Source organism: Anser anser (genome assembly GCF_964211835.1).
Source record: "Anser anser genome assembly, chromosome: 2".
Taxonomy (NCBI): Eukaryota; Metazoa; Chordata; class Aves; order Anseriformes; family Anatidae; genus Anser; species Anser anser.
Genome location: NC_139721.1, coordinates 16,972,241 through 16,992,695, shown reverse-complemented (window position 1 = coordinate 16,992,695; position 20,455 = coordinate 16,972,241). Strand labels below are relative to the sequence as shown.

At 34.7% G+C, this 20,455-nt stretch overlaps 1 protein-coding gene across 5 annotated transcripts in view; it reads right to left on the bottom strand.

Moving 5' to 3' along the window:
- The window catches only part of CSMD3 (CUB and Sushi multiple domains 3), a 1,012,063-nt gene that overhangs the window by 241,089 nt on the left and 750,519 nt on the right, over nt 1–20,455 (bottom strand). For all 5 annotated transcript variants that reach the window (XM_083827432.1, XM_083827428.1, XM_083827429.1 and 2 more), the window contains 2 exons: nt 10,647–10,816; nt 882–1,038 (listed from right to left, as the gene is read on the bottom strand). In XM_083827432.1, coding sequence (XP_083683558.1) covers nt 882–1,038; nt 10,647–10,816 — 327 coding nt within the window. The remainder of the gene's footprint in view (nt 1–881; nt 1,039–10,646; nt 10,817–20,455) is intronic.

The following is a 20,455-nucleotide window of genomic DNA, read 5'->3' as shown; positions in this document are numbered from 1 at the left end:
GGCAGAGAATGGGTTGAGAGCAGCTCTGAGGAGAAGAACCTGGGGGTGTTGGTGGATGAGAAGCTCAACATGAGCCAACAATGTGTGCTTGCAGCCCAGAATGGCAACTGTATCCTAGGCTGCAACAAAAGAAGCAGGGACAGCAGGTTAAGGAAGGTGATTCTCCACCTCTGTCTTGCTCTCGTAAGTCCCAATCCCAGCTCTGGGGCTCCCAGCACGTGAATGACTTAGACATATTATAAGGAGTCCAGAGGAGGGCTACAAAGATGATCAAGGAGCTGGAGTACCTCTCCTATAACTGGGGTAGTTAGGGTTTTTAAGCCTGCAGAAGAGAAGGATCTGTGGAGACCTTATAGTAGTCTTCCAGTACCTTAAGGGGGCCTACAGGAAAGCAGGAGAGGGACTCTTTGTCAAGGAGTGGAGGAGATAAGGTAACATTTTTAAACTGAAAGAGGATGGATTTAGATTAGATATTATGAAGAAATTCTTCACTCAGAGAGTGGTGAAGCACTGGAACAGATTGCCAAGAGAAGTTGTGGATGCCCCATCCCTGGAAGCGTCCAAGGCCAGGTTGGATGGGTCTTTGAGCAACCTCATCTGGGTATCCCTGTCCATGGCAGAGGGTTGGAATTAGATGATCTTTAAGGTCTCTTTCAGTACAAACCATTCTATGATTCTATAATTCTGTGATACCCTCAAAGCAAGATTTTAGTATGTTGTTTACAGGAGTTTTTGAGACAAAATTATAAAAGTAGTTTATTTTGATGAGTGAAGTGTGATTTGCTGTTGATTTTATCATTTGACTTTGGACTGCATTTTTATCTTATGAATTTTCATTCCTTCAAAATCGTAAATCTGTTATTATTTTCTCAAGTACTTACTGGTATACACAAGTTGAAAACCTTCATCAGTGCCCTCCATGTCTGAGTTAAATTCCAACCATAAATGATTTGAAGTACTACTTAGTGTCAGTCCTCTTAATGATGCGCCAGTATATGCACCCAGCAGGTGAGCAGTATTGTCTTTGCCATCATAGATCTGTAAAATAAATATGACATTTACAGTTACTAAAAAAATAAATGCTTATATTTGATTTCCAAAATAACTTGGTACATTTCAATTAAGTGGGAGGATAGTTCTGCCAGGGGAGATATATTGCTAGTCAATCCAGAGTACTCTTCAGATATGCTGTTTGCCTCTGTTCAATTAAGTTGATTTAATTGTGGTTATTTTTCAAATGCACAATTTGAAATATGTCAGTTTTTTTTGTTGTTGTTTTGTTTTTTGGTTAAAAATAAAAGTGGGCAGAGTTGCCATATCAGCTCAATGTTTTTGAACATCTGTGTTTTCTCTTACGCCGCCAATACTGTAGTGCTAGTCACAGACTTTCAGCAAACAACTGTTTTGTGTTTTTTGTGTATGCCTCAAGTCACTGAGATGGCCCAACAGAAAAGCTAGCACCTCCCCAGTTTTGACTTATAAAATAAATTTTTCTTTTTCTTTTTCCTGTGTAAAGAGAGAGGTTTAAATACAACTAGAAAGTAAAAGGAGACTAGGAAATAAGAATAAAATAAATAGTATAACTGCTTCTGTAATTTTAAAGAGTAATGTAATATATATGTAAATTGGAATACAGAACATTTATTATTTGTTTTTCTTCAAGAGTTGAAATGGAAAGTTCTATCAGACTACTAAATATATAAAACAATCTTTTAATAATACTTAGTAAATTTCCTCACAAGTTTTGTTGCTCTAAAACATCACTGGTCATTGCATTCCTGTAATTCTTTATAATAGTTAAGCTATAATTTAACAGTGGTTGCTAACCCAAGCACTATATCTTGTAGGACTTGTTTATTGACTTCTATAATCACTAAAACTTTGAAAAATGGGCATTAAGAAAAACTCTTGCAAATCTAAAATCTGAACTCTAAATAAATTTCAAGTTGCAATACAGGGAGGTTATAAAGCTTTTCTAAATAAACATGGAATTGTCTCCAGTTCTAAATAAGATCTAATTGTATTAATTTGAAATGTAATTAAAGCTTGCATTTGTAAACAGGAATTTATACCAGAATAAAATCAAAACAAATACACCAGCAATAGTAGTAAGGCAACAAAGTGAATATAAACTATGATTTCTGTTCCCCATCTGTCAGACTTGTACACTTAAGTTCTCTTTTGCAGAAATTCTCATGTCTAGCAAAAAGAAAGACTTTTTATTTAATGATATGCTAAAATAAAACAAATCAAGCCATTTTTAGCCACCTCTAATCAATAAGTAATTGTACAGCAGTTTAAGAAGCACTGCCAAATGACTTGGCTTCATTCCTTGGTTTTACTGAAAGAAGCAAATAAATTCCAAAGGAATATCACACTTAAATGCTAATGTCTTTACATGGAGCAAAAAATAAGAAATTAAAGCAAAACAAGGTACAATTAATGGTTATCAAGTAGAAAGTACTTTAAAAATATATAATAACATTAATATGGATATCTTGCATAATTTTATTTAAAGCTTCTTTAAAACTCAAGTGAGATAAGTAGTCAAACAGGACCAGAAAAAAGCAACAGAAAATTACTTCTGAAATGGACTTTGTTCTGTTTCAGAAACTGAAAGAAGGTCAATTCCAGGAGAATTACTGCTATCCTGCAGTGATATTTACTTTATGACAGACTTAAAGAAAACTCAGCTTGTATTTGATGCTCTTTCTCCTAATCGCACCAAGCTACTTATTAACTAACAACACCCAAGGATTCAGGATTTATTTTATTTTTAAACACGGCATAACAGTAATCCATTTTTGGCCATGTGTGTGAATCAATAAATTAATCAAAAGAAGCTATTAATAAGATCATGGAATCATAGAATCATAAAATATTCCAAGTTAGAAGGGTCCCACAAAGGTAATCGAGCCTAACTTCTGGCTCCACACAGGACCACCCAAAAATCAGCCCCACATGTCTGAGAGTGTTGTCCAAATGCTTCTTGAATTCCAGCAGGCTCAGTGCTATGACCACTTCTCTGGGGAGCCTGTTCCAGTGCCTGATCACCCTCTCACCTTTCCCTAATACCCAACCTGAACCTCCCCTGTCCCAGCTCCATGACATTCCCTCAGGTCCTACCACTGGTCACCAGAGAGCAGAGATCAGCGCCTGCCTCTCTGCTCTCCCTGGTGATGAAGCTGTAGGCTGAAGTGAGGTCGCCCCTATATTCTCTTCTCTAAGCTGAACAAACCAAGTGACCTCAGCTGCTACTCATAAATCTTGCCGTGTAGACTTTTCGTCATCTTTGTTGCCCTCCTTTGGACACAATCTAATAGTTTTATATCATTCTTATATCGTGGCTCCCAAAACTGCACACACTATTCAAGATGAGGCCAAACCAGTGCAGTTACACGAACTATTCTTAAAGGCTTGCCAGAACTTCCCAGAAGACACTTCATGATACAAATTTTCTTCACATTAGTTTCCCCACACATACTCTATTGCAAATTTTGTTAGCTGTACTACCATATTAAACCTTTCCCTTTGACACTGTTTATTGTGAACACTGGAATTTCTTCAGTGTTAACAGTAATTCTGCTTTATGGACTAACTAGATGCCTCACTCTAAAATATCTCCAAGCCTATGTCATTTCAATGAAGGAACAAAAATTAAAGTACTCTAACACTTCTGAAACTCTCATTCTTTGTATAGGAGAAATACTTTTAGGTGAGGGAGAGATGTGATTCATTTGAATATGAAATTTAGCCTTTTTTTTTTCTGACTTTTAAATATCCAAAGTAACATATATGCCTCTTCTTGTGACAGTAGGAGCTCCTTTAGTACAATAAATGGATGCATTTTTGCAGTATAATTCTTTATTTAAGTCACATTGTCTTTCTTACAATTCATTCAATTACTCCGAACTAAATACAGATTTCTAGACCTAATTTAAATGATATCATTTATGCATTATATTCCAAATCTACCACTTTTAATAGCGTATTTAAGTTGCAAAGAAAGTCATAGCAGCCTGCATTCTTCTGAGATTTGCAGACCCAGCATTGTCTTTCCAACCTTCCTAACATAGATGGGCATTTTGTTTAGGATTTTGAATGAGTTAGTAATTCAGCATCAGAATTTGATCCAGAGGAAAATCTGATTATCTGGGGATTAAGATAGCATTATTATCTTATTTTTAATATAGGAACATTCATTTTCATTGGCCTTACCAGCACTTTGGGGTTTGCATCACTTGGATAATGTATGGCCCAGAATAATCATTACAAAATATGAGTTCATTGGTTGTATTTTCCAATGTCATCCTGTAGCACTAATGCAAAGATAATTGATCCATGACTGTATAATGCATGAATAACCCAATAACAAGCCTTTCAGAAAACAGAGGTCCAGATTTATCAGGTATTTAAAGGCCTGATTTGTTAAATGATTAATTCATACAGATGAGCAAAAGCACAGAAAAAAATGCATTATTATTCCTAATATCATAATGCTACTTTGAAATATTACAGAGGAGGATGCTAGCAGGGAACTATGTCTATATAAATGTAATTTGAACTGAGAGATGTACAGTTTATTTGGGGGGAGGAGGAAGGAGGGCATTTTTTTATGCTTTCCAGGGACTCCATTATAAATAAATTTAAAATGGAAATTAATGTGTTTTTTTTATTATTATTATTTTTTTTCTACCAGCTTATTTTACCTTACTGTGTAAAATTTTACCAATGGAATAGTATAGAGTGAATTTATTACATTTGTGCATTTTAATCAACTTTTTTGAGGCTTGCCATAGAAACATAAAAGGCATATGGATATGAAGATCTGTGCATTTATAAAGAGAAGAAACAACATAAAATCAGCAGCTCAGAGCTGAGGTTGTCAACACCTTGTCAAATATATCATATCACATGCAAATGGAAGCACTAATATAAAGACAGAATAGGGCCCATATGTTTCGACTTTTTCCACTTTTGCATTTATTACCTATTTCATACTCATGTTTTCAGTATGATATTGCTAAGAGGATTATGATAGCACACGTGGAAATTCTTAAAAAACAAATTAGAAAAAAATATACAAACATTACCTCCCTTTAAAGTCTTTGCATAAAATCCTTCAAAAACTGAATGGTGCACACATTTCCAAGCTATCCCACAGGCTAGAGAGCAAACAAATGCAGTAAAACTGAATTATACAAATTGTGCAGGCACACAAAATAAGAGTGCTGAGCCAAACACTGGGGAAATTAAAATAAATATATAAATAACAATGCCAGTTCCTCTCTGTGGTTTACTGATACTGTTCCCTGCCTGTTGCTGCACAGTGTTTTGAAAGAAGTTAAAAGACAGACTCTTTCATTGCAGTATCAAAAATAATTCTTGAAGTTATTTTTTCCTTTGAGGTACAATCCCATCTGGCACATCAGCTCTCACTCTACATTTTGCCAAGCAAAAGCACATCACATGATCAAGGACAGTGAAAGCTGTCATTCACCGTAGAGGTCTCTGTGTGTGCTTAACCTTTCTCTCGCTGCTGCGTGTCATCTGCCATCTATGAAATGTAATGACATGCTGTTATACAAATTTTCAGAAGAACAAAATTATATTCAAAAACAAGGGCATTGTAGCATTATAATAATAATAATTATTATGCTTTCATTAGGATTTTTATATAGTGTTCTTCATGTTTAACTGTGGACTGCTTCTTTTTCTCCAATAGATATAACACCCAATTAGACAAAACTCTAGACTTACCATGAAACATTTTTCATCTAAAATGTTTCATCTTTTTTCAACACCTAAAATGTTGATTCTTGACACTATATCTTTCTGCCTAACTCCTTAAGATCTTATTTCTTAGTGTCATTGCACACAAGATGATTTTCCATTTCTGGCAAAAATGAAACTCCTGAATCAGCGCGTGTTGATTTTGTTTCAAAAAGGGGATGAGTGGGTGGAATCACCCAAATTTTGAGTGGTCTTCAGAAACTTTTAATGAAATGTATGCCATTTATAATATGCTATTATATTGTTATTTATAAAAAAAAAAAAAAAAAAACTTTATTATAAGACATTCTTGGTCAATATATCTACTACAAAGCAACAACAAAAAACACCACCAACAATAAAATAATAATAATAATAATAATAATAATAATAATAATAAATATTTTCTTTCCATTTAAGTTCTCTTCCTTCTCTGGATATATTCAAGACCCGTCTGGACGCCTACCTGGGCAACTTGCTCTAGGGAATCTGCTTTGACCGGCGGGTTGGACCCGATGGTCTCTCAAGGTCCCTTCCAACATCTACAATTCTGTGATTCACACATAGTGTTCCTTTCTTTAGGTTCATTTATGGAACCTGCCTGCATTTTTGTGTTTCGTTTGTTTTTTAAAACATTAACAGAAAACTACTCTCCTCATTAATCAGTACCACACTTTTTTTTTTTAATTTATGTTGAAATCTATTGAAAATAAAGAAAACAATCATAACTGTGTTCAGAATTCAATTTTAATGAGTTGTCTTTCTCCTGCTAAATTAGAAAATCATATTAGCGGATCTTTGACATAAAATAATACTGCCTACTTTCAACTCATTTCAACACAAATAAAGCTTTCACTTACAACAATAAACTATTCAGACAAATAGGATAATGCCAATTCTGTTTCTGTACAAATCTGAAGAAATTGCTTACACCTAACAGACTACAGAGCTCAATGGCAAAACCAGCGAATGGAGCTAAATGCAGGAAGAAAAGCAGATACAGACCTCATACTTTGGAAAGCAAATATTCTTTTTCCTGCCTCCCACACAGGCAGGAAATTGTGGAAATATTTTAGTGCACAAACTCAGTTATCATAACAATTACAAAGAAGGAAACAACTGTTTTACAGTTTCTAATATTAATATTTAATGAGTTGGCATATAGTGACTGTACACATCTTAAATTTTCATATCCTTTCATGAAACTGTCATCAATACTAAATTAATATACGACAGTATGAAAAGCAGGTGATAGCCCTATAAACAACAACAACAATAAAAGGAACTTTGTATTTCCTATAGCTTAAAAAAAAAAAAAAAAAAAGTCGCTAGAGATCTAGAGCTGTTACAGCCATAAGAGAATTGCATACTAAATGAAGCAAATGAAAAACAACGATATCTTCTGAATCCTTTGTTCTATACCAGTTCAAAATTGGTAAACGATAGCTCCTCCTTCTTCATTGGGCAAGTAACAGCAAGGGTGATGATTTATTTGTGTCAAATATGTTTCCCTCTAATGTGGTATTCCCCAGTCCAACTGTTTCATTGATTCATTCATGGTGCTCATCAGGCATAAATTTGTTCCACAGTCAGTTAATTTACATGGCAACCAACTGACCCCGTGACTTGATTAAACATGAGTACCAAAAATTTAGGAGAATATTCAGTTAATTCAGACTTTAAATGGAATCTATCTGCCTGGCTCTAGTAATCTAAAATATTAGCTCATAGAAATAGTATCTTTGCCATTTTTTTTCAGGTATTAAGTCTGAAGAATGGAGATTAATGCATTATCCATTTTTTCACCAGTTTTTAGCTAAAAGACTGACATTGTATTGGGAAATATTATTGGATTGCTTTATTTTTGAAGCGTTCATTTCCTTCAGGGAAAGAAAGCCGTGTCCTGATGTTAAATATCATTGTTAAATATCTTCCAAATGGTGAATTACTTGCATCACATCATTCTTTGCCTTACTTCTTGACTTGCCTCAAAGATTTCTTAGGGTTCGGCCAAGGTATTCATATTTATATACATTTACAAAGTAGTGATACAAATATTAAATAGGTGTACAGTATTTCTTCACTATTACTTATTCACATAAAACTAAAATTACAGTAAAACCCTAATGCCCTACTCCAGTAGTGAACAGTATATTCTTCACAGACAGACAAATAGGCAAATTAGGAAGTATTTTCTCTTTTTTTCATTTTAGATTCCAGCTCCGTAAAAATAAGAGGAACTTCTTGTGAACGTCTTTAAAGATGTTTTACTGAGATTAATGTGAATCAGTCTAAGAGAATAAGAGCACATATGTAGATAATCAAGCCTGCGTTCCTGATCTTGAACATATTAACAGAAAATACTAGTCATATTCCCAAGTCAAACATACACCAAATCTTACAGTGATTCTTTTTCAGAACCTGGATTTGAGCAGTAATTCATAAGATGATAAAGATCAAAAGAAAAATTCAGAACCAGTACCATGAAAAAAATTCTGGAATGTGTAACTGATGCTTTGTACTTCCTGAAACAGGCACCTGGAAAAAGAGTCTGATGGGATTAAGGCAATTTGTAAAAGCTTCATTTGAGAGATTAGGCAAGAAAGGGTTCAACAGATATTCTTTCCCAGGGGTGGAGGGCCTCTTGCTACAATGTCACACAGACTGAAAAAAAAAAAAGATAATTATAATAAAGAGTACCTCTTGCATTTTTATTTATTTTTTATTTTTTATATTTTTAATTAGATTAGGAGGAACTTTGGCTCATTATAATTCAAGGCTGCTGACCTGAAATACAAAATACTCTAATTACTTTCATCTTCCAAAGATACTACATTCATCTTACAGACACAGCCACAAAACACAGAAAATATTTCAGCCATTTACATCAGAGTGTAATGGCATCACCTCTTTTATGATTAAGTTGATACCTCTCCTAAGTTCTCATTAACTGAGTAGCAATATTAAAATGAAATTTATTTTATAAACCTATAAGTTAATGTTTTCTAGTTAAACATCTGTAGTGCATATGGTTGGAATGGCACTTAAGAAAACTTAAGTGAATAGATACTATAAAGACTGCATGTGCATTAAATGGTTAATTAAGATTTAAAAAAAAAAAGAAAAAATCTTTGAACTGCTTGAAAGTTTGTATTTACATGCGAAAAAGTCTTGAGGAAAATGTATCCATAAACTTTTAATGGACAAGGATAAAAATGTGAACAGAGATACTAGAATAGTGATTTCTGGACACAAGGAGTCCAGTTCAAATATAAGAGTGGACTTCAAGTCTTATGCTAACTTTGGGTAACTTAAAGAAATTTCTGTAACTTCACTACTTTTTCTGCTTCACTGAAAAAGTCTCAGACTGAAAAATTACATATCAGCATACATGATTTGGATGTTTTACTGTTAACTAAAAAAAAAAAAAAAGCTTTTTTTTTGCCATGTTATTTATATGCTAATGAATACTAAGACTTTCAATATTTTTTTTCCTTTATCAATTGAAACATTGAAAGACATCTACTCAGTTATGATGCAAGCAATAAAACTAAACTAAAATAAATATACTTGTGCTTTTTATTAACTAGTAAAATAAACTAATTAAACTAAAAGTTAACTAATTAATGTGCATTTTATTCTGTTAATATTTGCTTTAGTTTGTTTTGCCTTTGTTTTGTTTCAACACAAAATACTTATTTTTATTTAAAACCATATTTAATTTTGTATATAGCTTTTTCTTGCTGCTGATTTCATTTTCATTAGGTTGCTTAGGTGTGCTGATGCCTCAGCCGTAATTAACTTCTCTTCGAAGTGCTTATGTCTGGCAATTTATGACAGAAATCCTAACCTAACGCTTAGATGACTGAAGTTAATAAATCCCAGCACCGATTCTTAGAGATAAATCTTACCATAACCCTTTTTATTTTGATAATTAAATAGCAGAATCTGGCAGAAAAACAGTTTTTATTAATCAAACATGACTGGCATGGTACTCTTACTCCTTTGATTTCTGAGGGGCATATTTAATTAAATTGAGTATTCTGAAAAATTAGACAATTAGTTCATCCCTTATTGCATTTAGATTGCATGTGCTAAAAGACACCTTGATCATCATCAAAATTAAATATATAGTTGGCTAAGCAATATATTAATTTGGAAATATGTACTTGACAAATACAATAATAACATCTATGTACAAAACATGTTACTGAATTTATGAAGGGCAGTAAGTCTATAAAAATTTGGAAGGTTCTAATATCCTTTTTTTCCCCTTTGGTTGTTTTTCTTTGTTCAAAAAACAAAACAAACAAAAAATAAACTGCCTTCACATAAAATTGCTAGTGATTGTCATTTTGCAGGAGATGCTACATACCAAAGAAGATCAGAGCCATTTGAAGTGTAAACCTCATGTACTGCAGTATGTGACATTGTATTAAATTAAGTTTCTGCGTGTAACAGCTAGGGAAAAAATATTATGATTATATCACAGAATAACTAATGAAGATACTGAGGAAGAAAAACAGAATTTACAAAAAAAATGTAATTCCGTTCAAAGATGGATGTTTAATACTAAGAATAGAATACAAATACAAGTTAAGGCAATACTTGGTTTACAGTTTCAATTTCTTGTTTTACAGTTTCAATTTCCTTTTTTAAAATATGTATGGTCTGAAAAATGCATGTTTTAAAGAATAGATTATGGAAACATCTGAGGTTGCCTCATTTTAAAATCTTTAGAGATAGAAATGGTTTAGACAAGTATAAGTGTTTAATATAACCTTACCTGATACTATACAGACAGATAAAATTCAATGGTATGAGGCACTAAAAGCTTTGAAACAACAACAAAAAGCTACACGAAGGCTACCTACCTTAAGAACATCTCCTTGGGCTAAATGAAATGTTCTCGCAGAAATATTGATTCCTTTTCCTGCTTGTACCTGAATGCTATAAATACATTCATGGTTGTTTTCATAGTTAAGAGGATAATTGGGGGACAGTAAGATTCCTTCATTATTTGTTGTGGAGGCTCCACATTCAGCTGCAAGTAAAAGGAAATGTTAAGGTATATTTTAATAATAATAAATAAATAAATATCTTGAGTAATGGTGATAATGGGAATGTTAATGTAACCTAATTCACATTAGTAATGCTTATTGATATCATAAATCTAGCTGTTAACATACATTCATGGTAGTAACTGAAGACTACAAGACTACATTTCTAACATCTTATAGTACTTTAATAAATGTGTGTTAGTAATATGAATAGTTATAATCATGTTAATGGCACATTCTATAATGCTAATGTTTTAAAGGATCTTTCTTGAATTTTGTTTTGGAGGAAATATATTTTGTATTTATTAAAGCTTATTTCTCCAATATAGAAATTCATAAAGACATATAAATTAAAGTGAAAGTAATCTAGAAGTTTATATATGCATATATTTATTTATACACACACAGGTATATATATATATATACATGCAGATATACACATACATGCAGATATACACATATTCACACACAGATTAATGATAAAAAAAATCCCTAATATCAATTTACTAATATTAATATAATTTAATGCATAGAGTAGAAAAAGAGTTATTCTGAATTTACCAGCTAAACCAAAGTCATTAATAAGTAGAAAAACAGTAACTCGCAGAAACAAACAAAAAAGTAAAGAAAAAGGTATGAGATGTGTATAACAGTCAAAAATAAAAATGGGAAGGTGTTTTGAAGTAATACCATAATAATTTCAAAAATGAAAACTTTAATTGAGGACTTTGGTGATTGATTTTATCACGGAAAACACAAACATGAAAAGTTCTGAGAAATCCATATTAGGCATTAATAGCTAGCTTTCATTTACTATAAGATTTTGGAGTACTTGCATAATTTTAATTAAATTATTTTGAGCATTGAAGTACTAGGTGTATTAAATGATGACTGACAAATTACTACAATTTGTTCCTTCCCTTTTTATTTAGTCCTTATAAATAGTCCATATACTGCACGGACAAAAGCAGTTCCTCTCTTTTGATATATTGAACATGGAAGAAATTCTTGATGACTGTGTATATTTTAATAGGGTTATGTAACAAGTACTCAAATGATCCAGGTGTCATCACTTTGTCTTCAAAAACTTGGATTCACATAATCTAGGTACAAGTGGGAAGTGTTCTAGCCCACGTGATCATTTCTTTCCTTTTACTGTCAAATGCTCTGAAGATTCATAGGTCAGTTTGAATTACAGCATGTAGGAATGAAATGACTATAATTCCATTTGAGGTATATCCTTTCCCATTTATGAGAGAGAAATGTCAAAAGGCACAAGATTTGTACTATTAAGTTGATCAAACAATTCTGTTTCTGTCAGAACTGTAATTCAAAGCAATTTTTTCAAAAATCTGAATCCAGCAGTGAACCAAATGTTTGCTCATTTTTAACTGATATTTGAGAACCATGCAATATTTTCTGCTAAAATAAGGAAATTGCTCATATCATTAAATTTACCAATCTGATTGTACTTTTCGTAACATAGAGAAGAATAAACATCTTAAGATGCTTGGAACACATCATATATGGCCTCAATCCTCGTGGTAGCAGAAAAGAAAGGAAGTGTAGTAACAGTAATTTTGAAAACTGAAGTATAAAAGAATTTCTCCCATAGTATTCAATAAAATCACTCTATTTCCCAGGAAGCAAGCACAATGGCCTATAACAATACCTTCTTTTGTACACTTCTGAGATGCATTCTTACAAAATCAGTTATTCCCTTGCTTCTCTACTTGCCTTCTGTCAGTGCAAATTATGACTCAAAACAAAAAAGCAAAAGTATAACTCTAAATAAGCACAGAATCAAAAAGAGAAGATATGTATCTAATATAAGATTTTCCAAACTAGTTGCTTCTATCTGCCAGTTTACACTTTGACTTGTAAAGCTGAACAGTTGTTTTGTTCAAAACTATATGCAACTTCAAGTAAGATATGGCTATGTTCTATTCTTTGATGTTAATACTATAGCATAAAGCAACACAGACCATAATGCCTCCACATGTAGTTAGGCACTGAGTAAAGAAAGGATTAGGGAACAAATATTAAGTGAAATCTTAAGCTTAAAATGAATACAAAAATTAAACAAATGTAGTTTGTTTAAAGAGCTTGGAAAAGAATCTTAACAGGTGCTACAGAGAGAATGTCAGAAAAAAAGACAAAAGAGGTAAACTGTGATAAAATGTAGGGAAAATGTATAATCACAGAATCACAGAATGGCTGAGGTTGGAAGGGACCTCTGAAGATCATCTAGTCCAAAACCCCTGCCAAGCAGAATCACCAAGAATGCATGGTGCAGCATGGCATCCAGGAGAATTTTAAATTTTTCCAGAGAAGGAGACTACCTGACCTCTCTGGGTAGAAGGAAAAAGAAGGAAATGTAGAAGGCAGAAAAGGAAGGCAGAAAGGAAGTTTTTTTCAGAAACCTTTTTTTTAGAAGTAAACCTTTTTTAGAAGTAAAGGAAAAATCACACGGGAACAAGAAGACTATGACCATTCTTTAAAGTATACTTAGAGCTGTATCTATTGCCAAACATTTCTACGTTGACTTCATGTTTCACTGTCGTAGTATTCTTTAGCAGTACTCAATAGAGATGAAGGTCAAGTTGTTTTAAAGACAAAGGTTAAAAAAAATCTGCATATTTCAGATGAAATAAATTTAGCAACTGCCCTACATAGTTTACTTGTAGATAAAATATATATATATATATTTTAAAAGGAAAATACTCCAACATTTATGTTTCCAAAAGACTTTAATTTAGCCTTATGTACAGCATAAGGATGAACATTAAGGCGGAAATAAATCACTGTTTCTGAACTTTACCAGAAATACAGAATCAGTTCAGTATTAGAAAGGAAAACAAAAACAAAACAAAACAACAAAAAAATCAGAGACAAGTAATTAAAAATACTGATATAATGAGCTATTATGCATTACAGGAAAGAACTGTTATACTTTTTCTTATGAATGTACACACACTGCACATTTTCATAGTAGAACGGATGAGTTTAACTACCAGTTATTAATGTATATAAATTCTGTAATTATGTAAAATTGTTATTGTAACTGAGGAATTAAATGCATCTGTTCTGGTACTGCAACCATTTGAAAATAATTCTTCAATGAATAAGATTTTTTTTTAATTTAATTTTATTTTTTTAAATATGCTCTTTCAGGGGAATTTTGCAAGATTTCTCAAATTCAGCTGATGATATGCTTACCATAAATTATCAAATACCAAAATATAATCTGAGGCTACAGACTGAAATTTGGCCTTTGTTTTCTTCAAGACAATCCCTTAAAATCAGAAGATAAAGCCTCCAAATAACAGTTCTGTATTTTGAAAAGATGTTATCTTTGTTAGGAGACCAAATACATTGCAAAAGTATGATGGGACAGTAAATGCAGCATTCTCAAAAGGATTTTATCTTAGTGATAGTAGACTGCAAATCAGAAGCTACTACAGCAAATGTGTCTAAATTCAGAGATAAATGAATTATTTTTTCAGAAAACTCTTAATCTCTGGAATTTATACCTCTTCATCTGATGGAAGATGTAAGCAAGACAGTAGTCTTGTCAAAACAAGACAACAAAACAGATGGTAACAAGACAATCTTGAAAGGGTTAAATTTTGACTGAAGCATTCTTTCCTTGAATAACCTGAGTTATGATGTCATCAAGAGTTTTCCAGGTGGTTTTGGTATCCTGACAAAGTTAAGCAGCATTATTTTCAGGGAACCTTATGTTGAAGAAAATGAAAATAACATTATCTTCTTTAATCAGCAGGAACAATAGTGTTTTCTACTTTTATTTTACATTGTTCCAAAAGATTGCTTTTCATTTTGTAGTCCTAGATATGAATAACTAAATTTTCTGATAAAATGCAGTACATTCATCTATATCTGAGCTGATGTGAACATCTCAGTTTCCTTCAACTCAGATTAGATTAGAGAGCTCATCATGACTTTCAATAGAATTAAAGTCAAAAATCTTTTCCTTATGAAGTAGATATCTTGCACCCTATGCTTCATGGTTTTTTAAACAGGAACTTGGACAGCTAGCTCAAAACTACACAAAACTACACTGCATTATAGAATCATAGGATGGTTTGAGTTTGAAGGGACCTTAAAAATCATCTAATTCCAAGCCCCCTTCCATGGGCAGGGACACCTCCCACTAGACCAGGTTGCTCAAAGCCCCATCCAACCTGGCCTTGAAAACTTCCAGGGATGGGGCATCCACAACTTCTCTTGGCAACCTGTGCCAGTTCCTCACCACCATCTGAGTAAAGAATTTCTTCCCAATATAAACCTACCTTCTTTTAGTTTAAAACCATTACTCCTTGTCCTATCACTACGCTCCCTTTCAAAAGGTCCCTAAAGTTAAGATGGATTCTGCTCTTGATAACAAAAATAATTGCAAAGGCAAGAAAAATATAAAGGAGAGTGGAAAATTATGATATTCAGTCTAGTTGGTGGCCACTATATAAAAAATGTCACAGTGATCTCTTTAGAATATTCTGATGAAAAGACAATAGTCAGGTAAGTACTGTATTCAGGACATAATATTACAACAGAATTATTTTTTCCACTAAAATGGCCAAATAAGAAAGAGTTAATTTGTAGAAACAATATTTACATTATTATTTTCCATAATTAATAGTTCCAGTTCACAAAAACGTGGAGGAGTCCCATGTATTTTACAAAATATGCTTCTGTACCACAACCAACAATAAGAGGACAGAGAATAACATGACAAATGAGCTTCTTTGTTAGTATTAGAAAGGTAAAATATATTAACAAACATACGTTCTCTGTCAGGAGAATTTTAACAACCAATGTACACAATTTGGCTTAAATTAATGATAACCATGAAAAGCACCACAAAAACAGACTCAAGAACTGTTGGAACTTCGTGAAATTTTTAACTCAGTAAATAGGAGCAATTAAAACATTTTGCAAAATATTGGGCTACATAAGAAATGTACTAAGTGCTTATCATATTATGATGCCATTATATTAACAGTTGGTGAGCCTTAAATGGCTGGATTTTGCATTGTTCAGGACTTCTTATCCCTGAAGTAAATAACAGAAATACGAGATATTCGTGAAAAATAACATGAGAGATATTTAAAGGAATAAACTGACTTCTGATTGACAAAAGAAAGATTCGGATTAATTTGTTTTGAAAGGAATCAAAGATGCATTTACTAGTAATATTACAAATCTTAAACTAAACATCATTCCTGTCGCCAAAACATTCTGTATCTTAAAACAACAACAAAACACAACCACAAATAACTCAATTAAAACTAACAGAGGCCTTTTCAATTCCAAAACATCAAAAGCAACATTTTGCCTTAAGTTTTATATATGCACAGTAATGGATAAAACACTGCTGGAAATACGGTATAAGATGTGCAGAATGTATCTAATGGCTCCCCTGCTAATGGACCTTGCAATTACTGCACACATATCACTTGTAAAACCTTCACTTCATTAGTTACCTAATTGTGCTTTAGTTCAACACTGAATACAACACATAGAATATAACCTTTTTCACTCCCCAGGTATTCCCTGAAAAGCACATTCACTCATGTCATATACATAGAATCATAGAATCATTAAGGTTGGAGAAGACCTCCAAGATCATCTAGTCCAAGCATCACCCTACTACCAATGTCACCCACTAAACCATGTCCCTAAGCACCAGGTCCGACCTTTCCTTGAAAACACTCCCAGGGACGGTGATGCCATCACCTCCCTGGGCAACCCGTTCCAATGCCTGACTACTCTTACTGAGAAGAAATGTCTCCTAATTTCCATCCTAAACCTTCCCTGGCACAACTTGAGGCCATTCCCTCTAGTCCTATCACTAGTTATCTGTGAGAAGAGGCTGACCCCCAGCTCCCCACAACTTCCTTTCAGGGAGCTGTAGAGAGCAATAAGGTCTCCCCTGAGCCTCCTCTTCTCCAGACTAAACACCCCCAGCTCCCTCAGCCGCTTCTCATAGGACTTGTGTTCTATAGGCTTCGTAGCCCTTCTCTGAAGGGACAGAAGGGCTTTGTAGTCCTTCTCTGGACATGTTCCAGGGCCTCGGTGTCTTTCTTGTAGTGAGGGGCCCAAAACTGAACACATGATATAAATGAATGGATTTGCCTGCAGATTTTACAAGCTTGTTTGTCTGCTTTACATAATTGTAAGATATAACAGTTTCTTGGAAATGTGTATGACCTAAACATCAGAGACTCTGACCTTTGCAGTTTAGGACATACTGAAAAAAAAAAAAAAAAAAAAAGGACATAAAATGTTATATGGAGAAAAGTAACTAGATGCATCAGCTAAGCAAAAGAAAACTATTTTAAAGTCAGCATCTTCCAGCTAAGGTTGAGAGAAAATTATTATTATTATTATTATTAGCAATAATAATAGCAATAATAACAATAATAATAACAATAATAATAATAATAATAATAATAATAATAATAAAGCATGGCCTTGAGAAAGCCAACATTGGAAAAAGTTCTACACAGCTGGGAAGCTGACTAGATTAGTTTCTTTACAAAGAAAAGATATTGGAACTACTATGGATTATAAATTCTGACATGACTGCTACAGTGAAAATTAACGTAATTTAGCTACTAGGCAGCCTTATAAGGGAGGGAAGAAAAAAAAAAAAAGTGGCAAGAGAGGAGGCCTGAGTGTACTGGGTTTACATGGTAAGGGGGACTGCAGATGTGGCCTCTGTGAGAAGTGCCCAGAAGCTGTCCAATGTCAGATAAGAGCCAGCTCCAGCCAGCTCCAAAGCAACCTGCTGCTGGCCAGAGCTGAGCCAATGAGTGAAGTTGGTTGTGCATCTGTGAGAGCAGATTTAAGAAAGGGAAATAACTGCTGTGCCACAGCAGCTGGGAGAGAGGAGTAAGAAAATGTAGGAAGAAACAGCCCTGCAGACTCCACAATCAGTGAAGAAGGAGGGCAGGAGGTGCTCCAGGCATGCAGCAGAAATTCCCCTGTGACCTGTGAAGAGGCTGTGGAGAGGTGGAGCAGGCTGTCCCCCTGCAGCCCATGGGTCCCACAGCGGAGCAGATCTCCACACTGCGGCCCACAGGAATAGACTCCAGGCCACACCTGCAACCTGTGGAGAGCCCACAGGAGCAGGTGATCTGGCAGGAGCTGCTGCCCATTGAGAATCCATGCTGGAGCAGTTTGCTCTTGATGGACAGTGCCTGTGGTACAGACCCATGTTGGAGCAGTTCTTGAAGATCTGCTGCCTGTGGGAAGCCCATGCAGGATCAGTTTGGGAAGGACAGCATCCCGTAGGAGGGACCCCACGTTGGAGCAGGGGCAAAGAGTGACCGTGAAGGAGCGGCAGAGACAACGCGTTAGGGACTGTCCACAACCCTCATTCTCCATTCCCCTGGGCTGCTCGGGGGGAGGACATAGAAGAGGGTGGATGAGGGGGGAAGGTGTTTTCAGTTTGCTTTTTAGTTTCTCACTGTCCTTGTCTGCTAGTAATAGCCAATAAATTATGTTAATCTCCCTACATTGAGTCTGTTTTGCCTGTAATGGTAATTGGTGAACAATTTCCCCATCCTTATCTCAACCCTTGAGCTCTTTTACATTATATTTTCTCCCCCTCTCCCCTGGAGGAGGAGGAGTGAAAGAGTGGTTGTGGTGGAATGCAGTTTATCAGCAGGGTAGAAACACCACATGAAGAAAAAAAAAAGACAGAAGAAATGTTGGCATAAGAAGACTTTTTACATTTCAATAGAAATAAAGGTAATTCCAAGAGAGCACAGTGTGTGTTGAATCTAAACATTGTTTTCGGTGATTATTATTAAATTCAAGCATAAAAAGAAAGCATAAACCTAAGGAAGGACTGTACTCTGACAGATCTTCAAGCATCTTCATTATTGTTCATCAGAAAAGTTTAATTTTATCTATTTTTTTTTCTTTAAAGCAGCAATTGCTCATTTTTTCTTGTCTGTAATGTAGTTACAGGGAAATTTAAACTGTCTTCTTAAAAGCTAATTGTGACATTCAAAATTTTAAGGACCACTAGGCAGAGTCATCTGAATCAAGTCTAAATTCACTAGAATCAATTCAGAGACGTTATAACCCTACAAATGTACCTGAATTGTATATTTACTAACTTTCTGTATCACAAGCTGGAAACATATCCTTACACTACTGTTGAAAAGGTTGCCTACTCAGGACTAAACAGAGCTTAGATTTTTTCTCCTAGATAAATCTAAATGAACAAGTATTCAATACTTTCTTTAAGGATTTTGTTAATCTATTACTCAGAAGCAGAAAGATTATTATTTTTTTTTCACTCTGTTTACATTCAGAGCAAACAGTTTCTTAACTTTATTATTATTATTATTATTACTATTATTATTATTATTATTATTATTATTACTATGTGATTATATATACTCATCTTATTGATTGCACCAGATTTGACTGGGATGAAGACAATTCATATCAGACCATACTGTGCTGTGCTTTAGATTTATGACCAAAACAGTACCAGCAATACATCATTTTAGCTATTGCTGAACAGTGCTTGCACAGCAACAAAGCCATTTCTGTTTCTCACTCTGCACCACCAGCAAGTAAGCTGGGTGTGGGCAAGCGTCTGGGAAGAGAGAAAGCTGGGACAGCTAACCCCAAGTGACCAGAGTTGTTATTCTATGTCATATAATGTCATGCAATAAAACTAAGGGAGTTTCTACTAAACTGTTGTTTCTTGGAGATTGACTGGACATTTCTTTGCTGTTGGTGAGTGACTGCCTTTACATAAAGTGGTTGGAAAGCTGCCTGGCAGAGAAGGACCTGTGAGTACTGGTTGATAGTCGGCTGAATATGAGCCAGCAGTGTGCTCAGGTGGCCAAGAAGGCCAACAGCATCCTGGCTTGTATAAGAAGCAGGTCTAAGGAAGTGATTGTGCCCCTGTACTCGACACTGGTGAGGCTGCACCTTGATTACTGTGTTCAGTTTTGGGCCCCTCACTACAAGAAGGAAATGGAGGTGCTCGAGAGAGTCCAGAGAAGGGCAACGAAGCTGGTGAGGGGGTGGAGAACAAGTCTTACGAGGAGCGGCTGAGGGAGCTGGGATTGTTCAGCCTGGAGAAGAGGCGGCTCAGGGGTGACCTTATCGCACTCTATGGACACCTTAAAGGAGGCAGTAGTGAGTTGGGGGTTGGTCTATTCTCCCACGTGCCTGGTGGCAGGATGAGGGGGAATGGGCTAAAGTTGTGCCAGGGGAGGTTTAGGTTGGATATTAGGAAGAACTTCTTTACTGAAAGGGTTGTTAGGCATTGGAATGGACTGCCCAGGGAGGTGGTTGAGTCACCATCCCTGGAGGTCTTTAAGAGATGTTTAGATGTTGAACTTAGTGATATGGTTTAGTGGAGGTCTTGTTAGTGTTAGGACAGAGGTTGGACTAGGTGATCTTGGAGGTCTCTTCCAACCTAGACGATTCTGTGATTCTGTGAACTCTTTATTTTTTTTTTTTCTTTCTTGCTTTTACCCTTCCAATTTAACTAGGTGGGGACTCTGCCGGATGGAGTCAACCCACCACGTAGGTTAAGATCCTGCAATATGCAGACTATTTCATAGTCA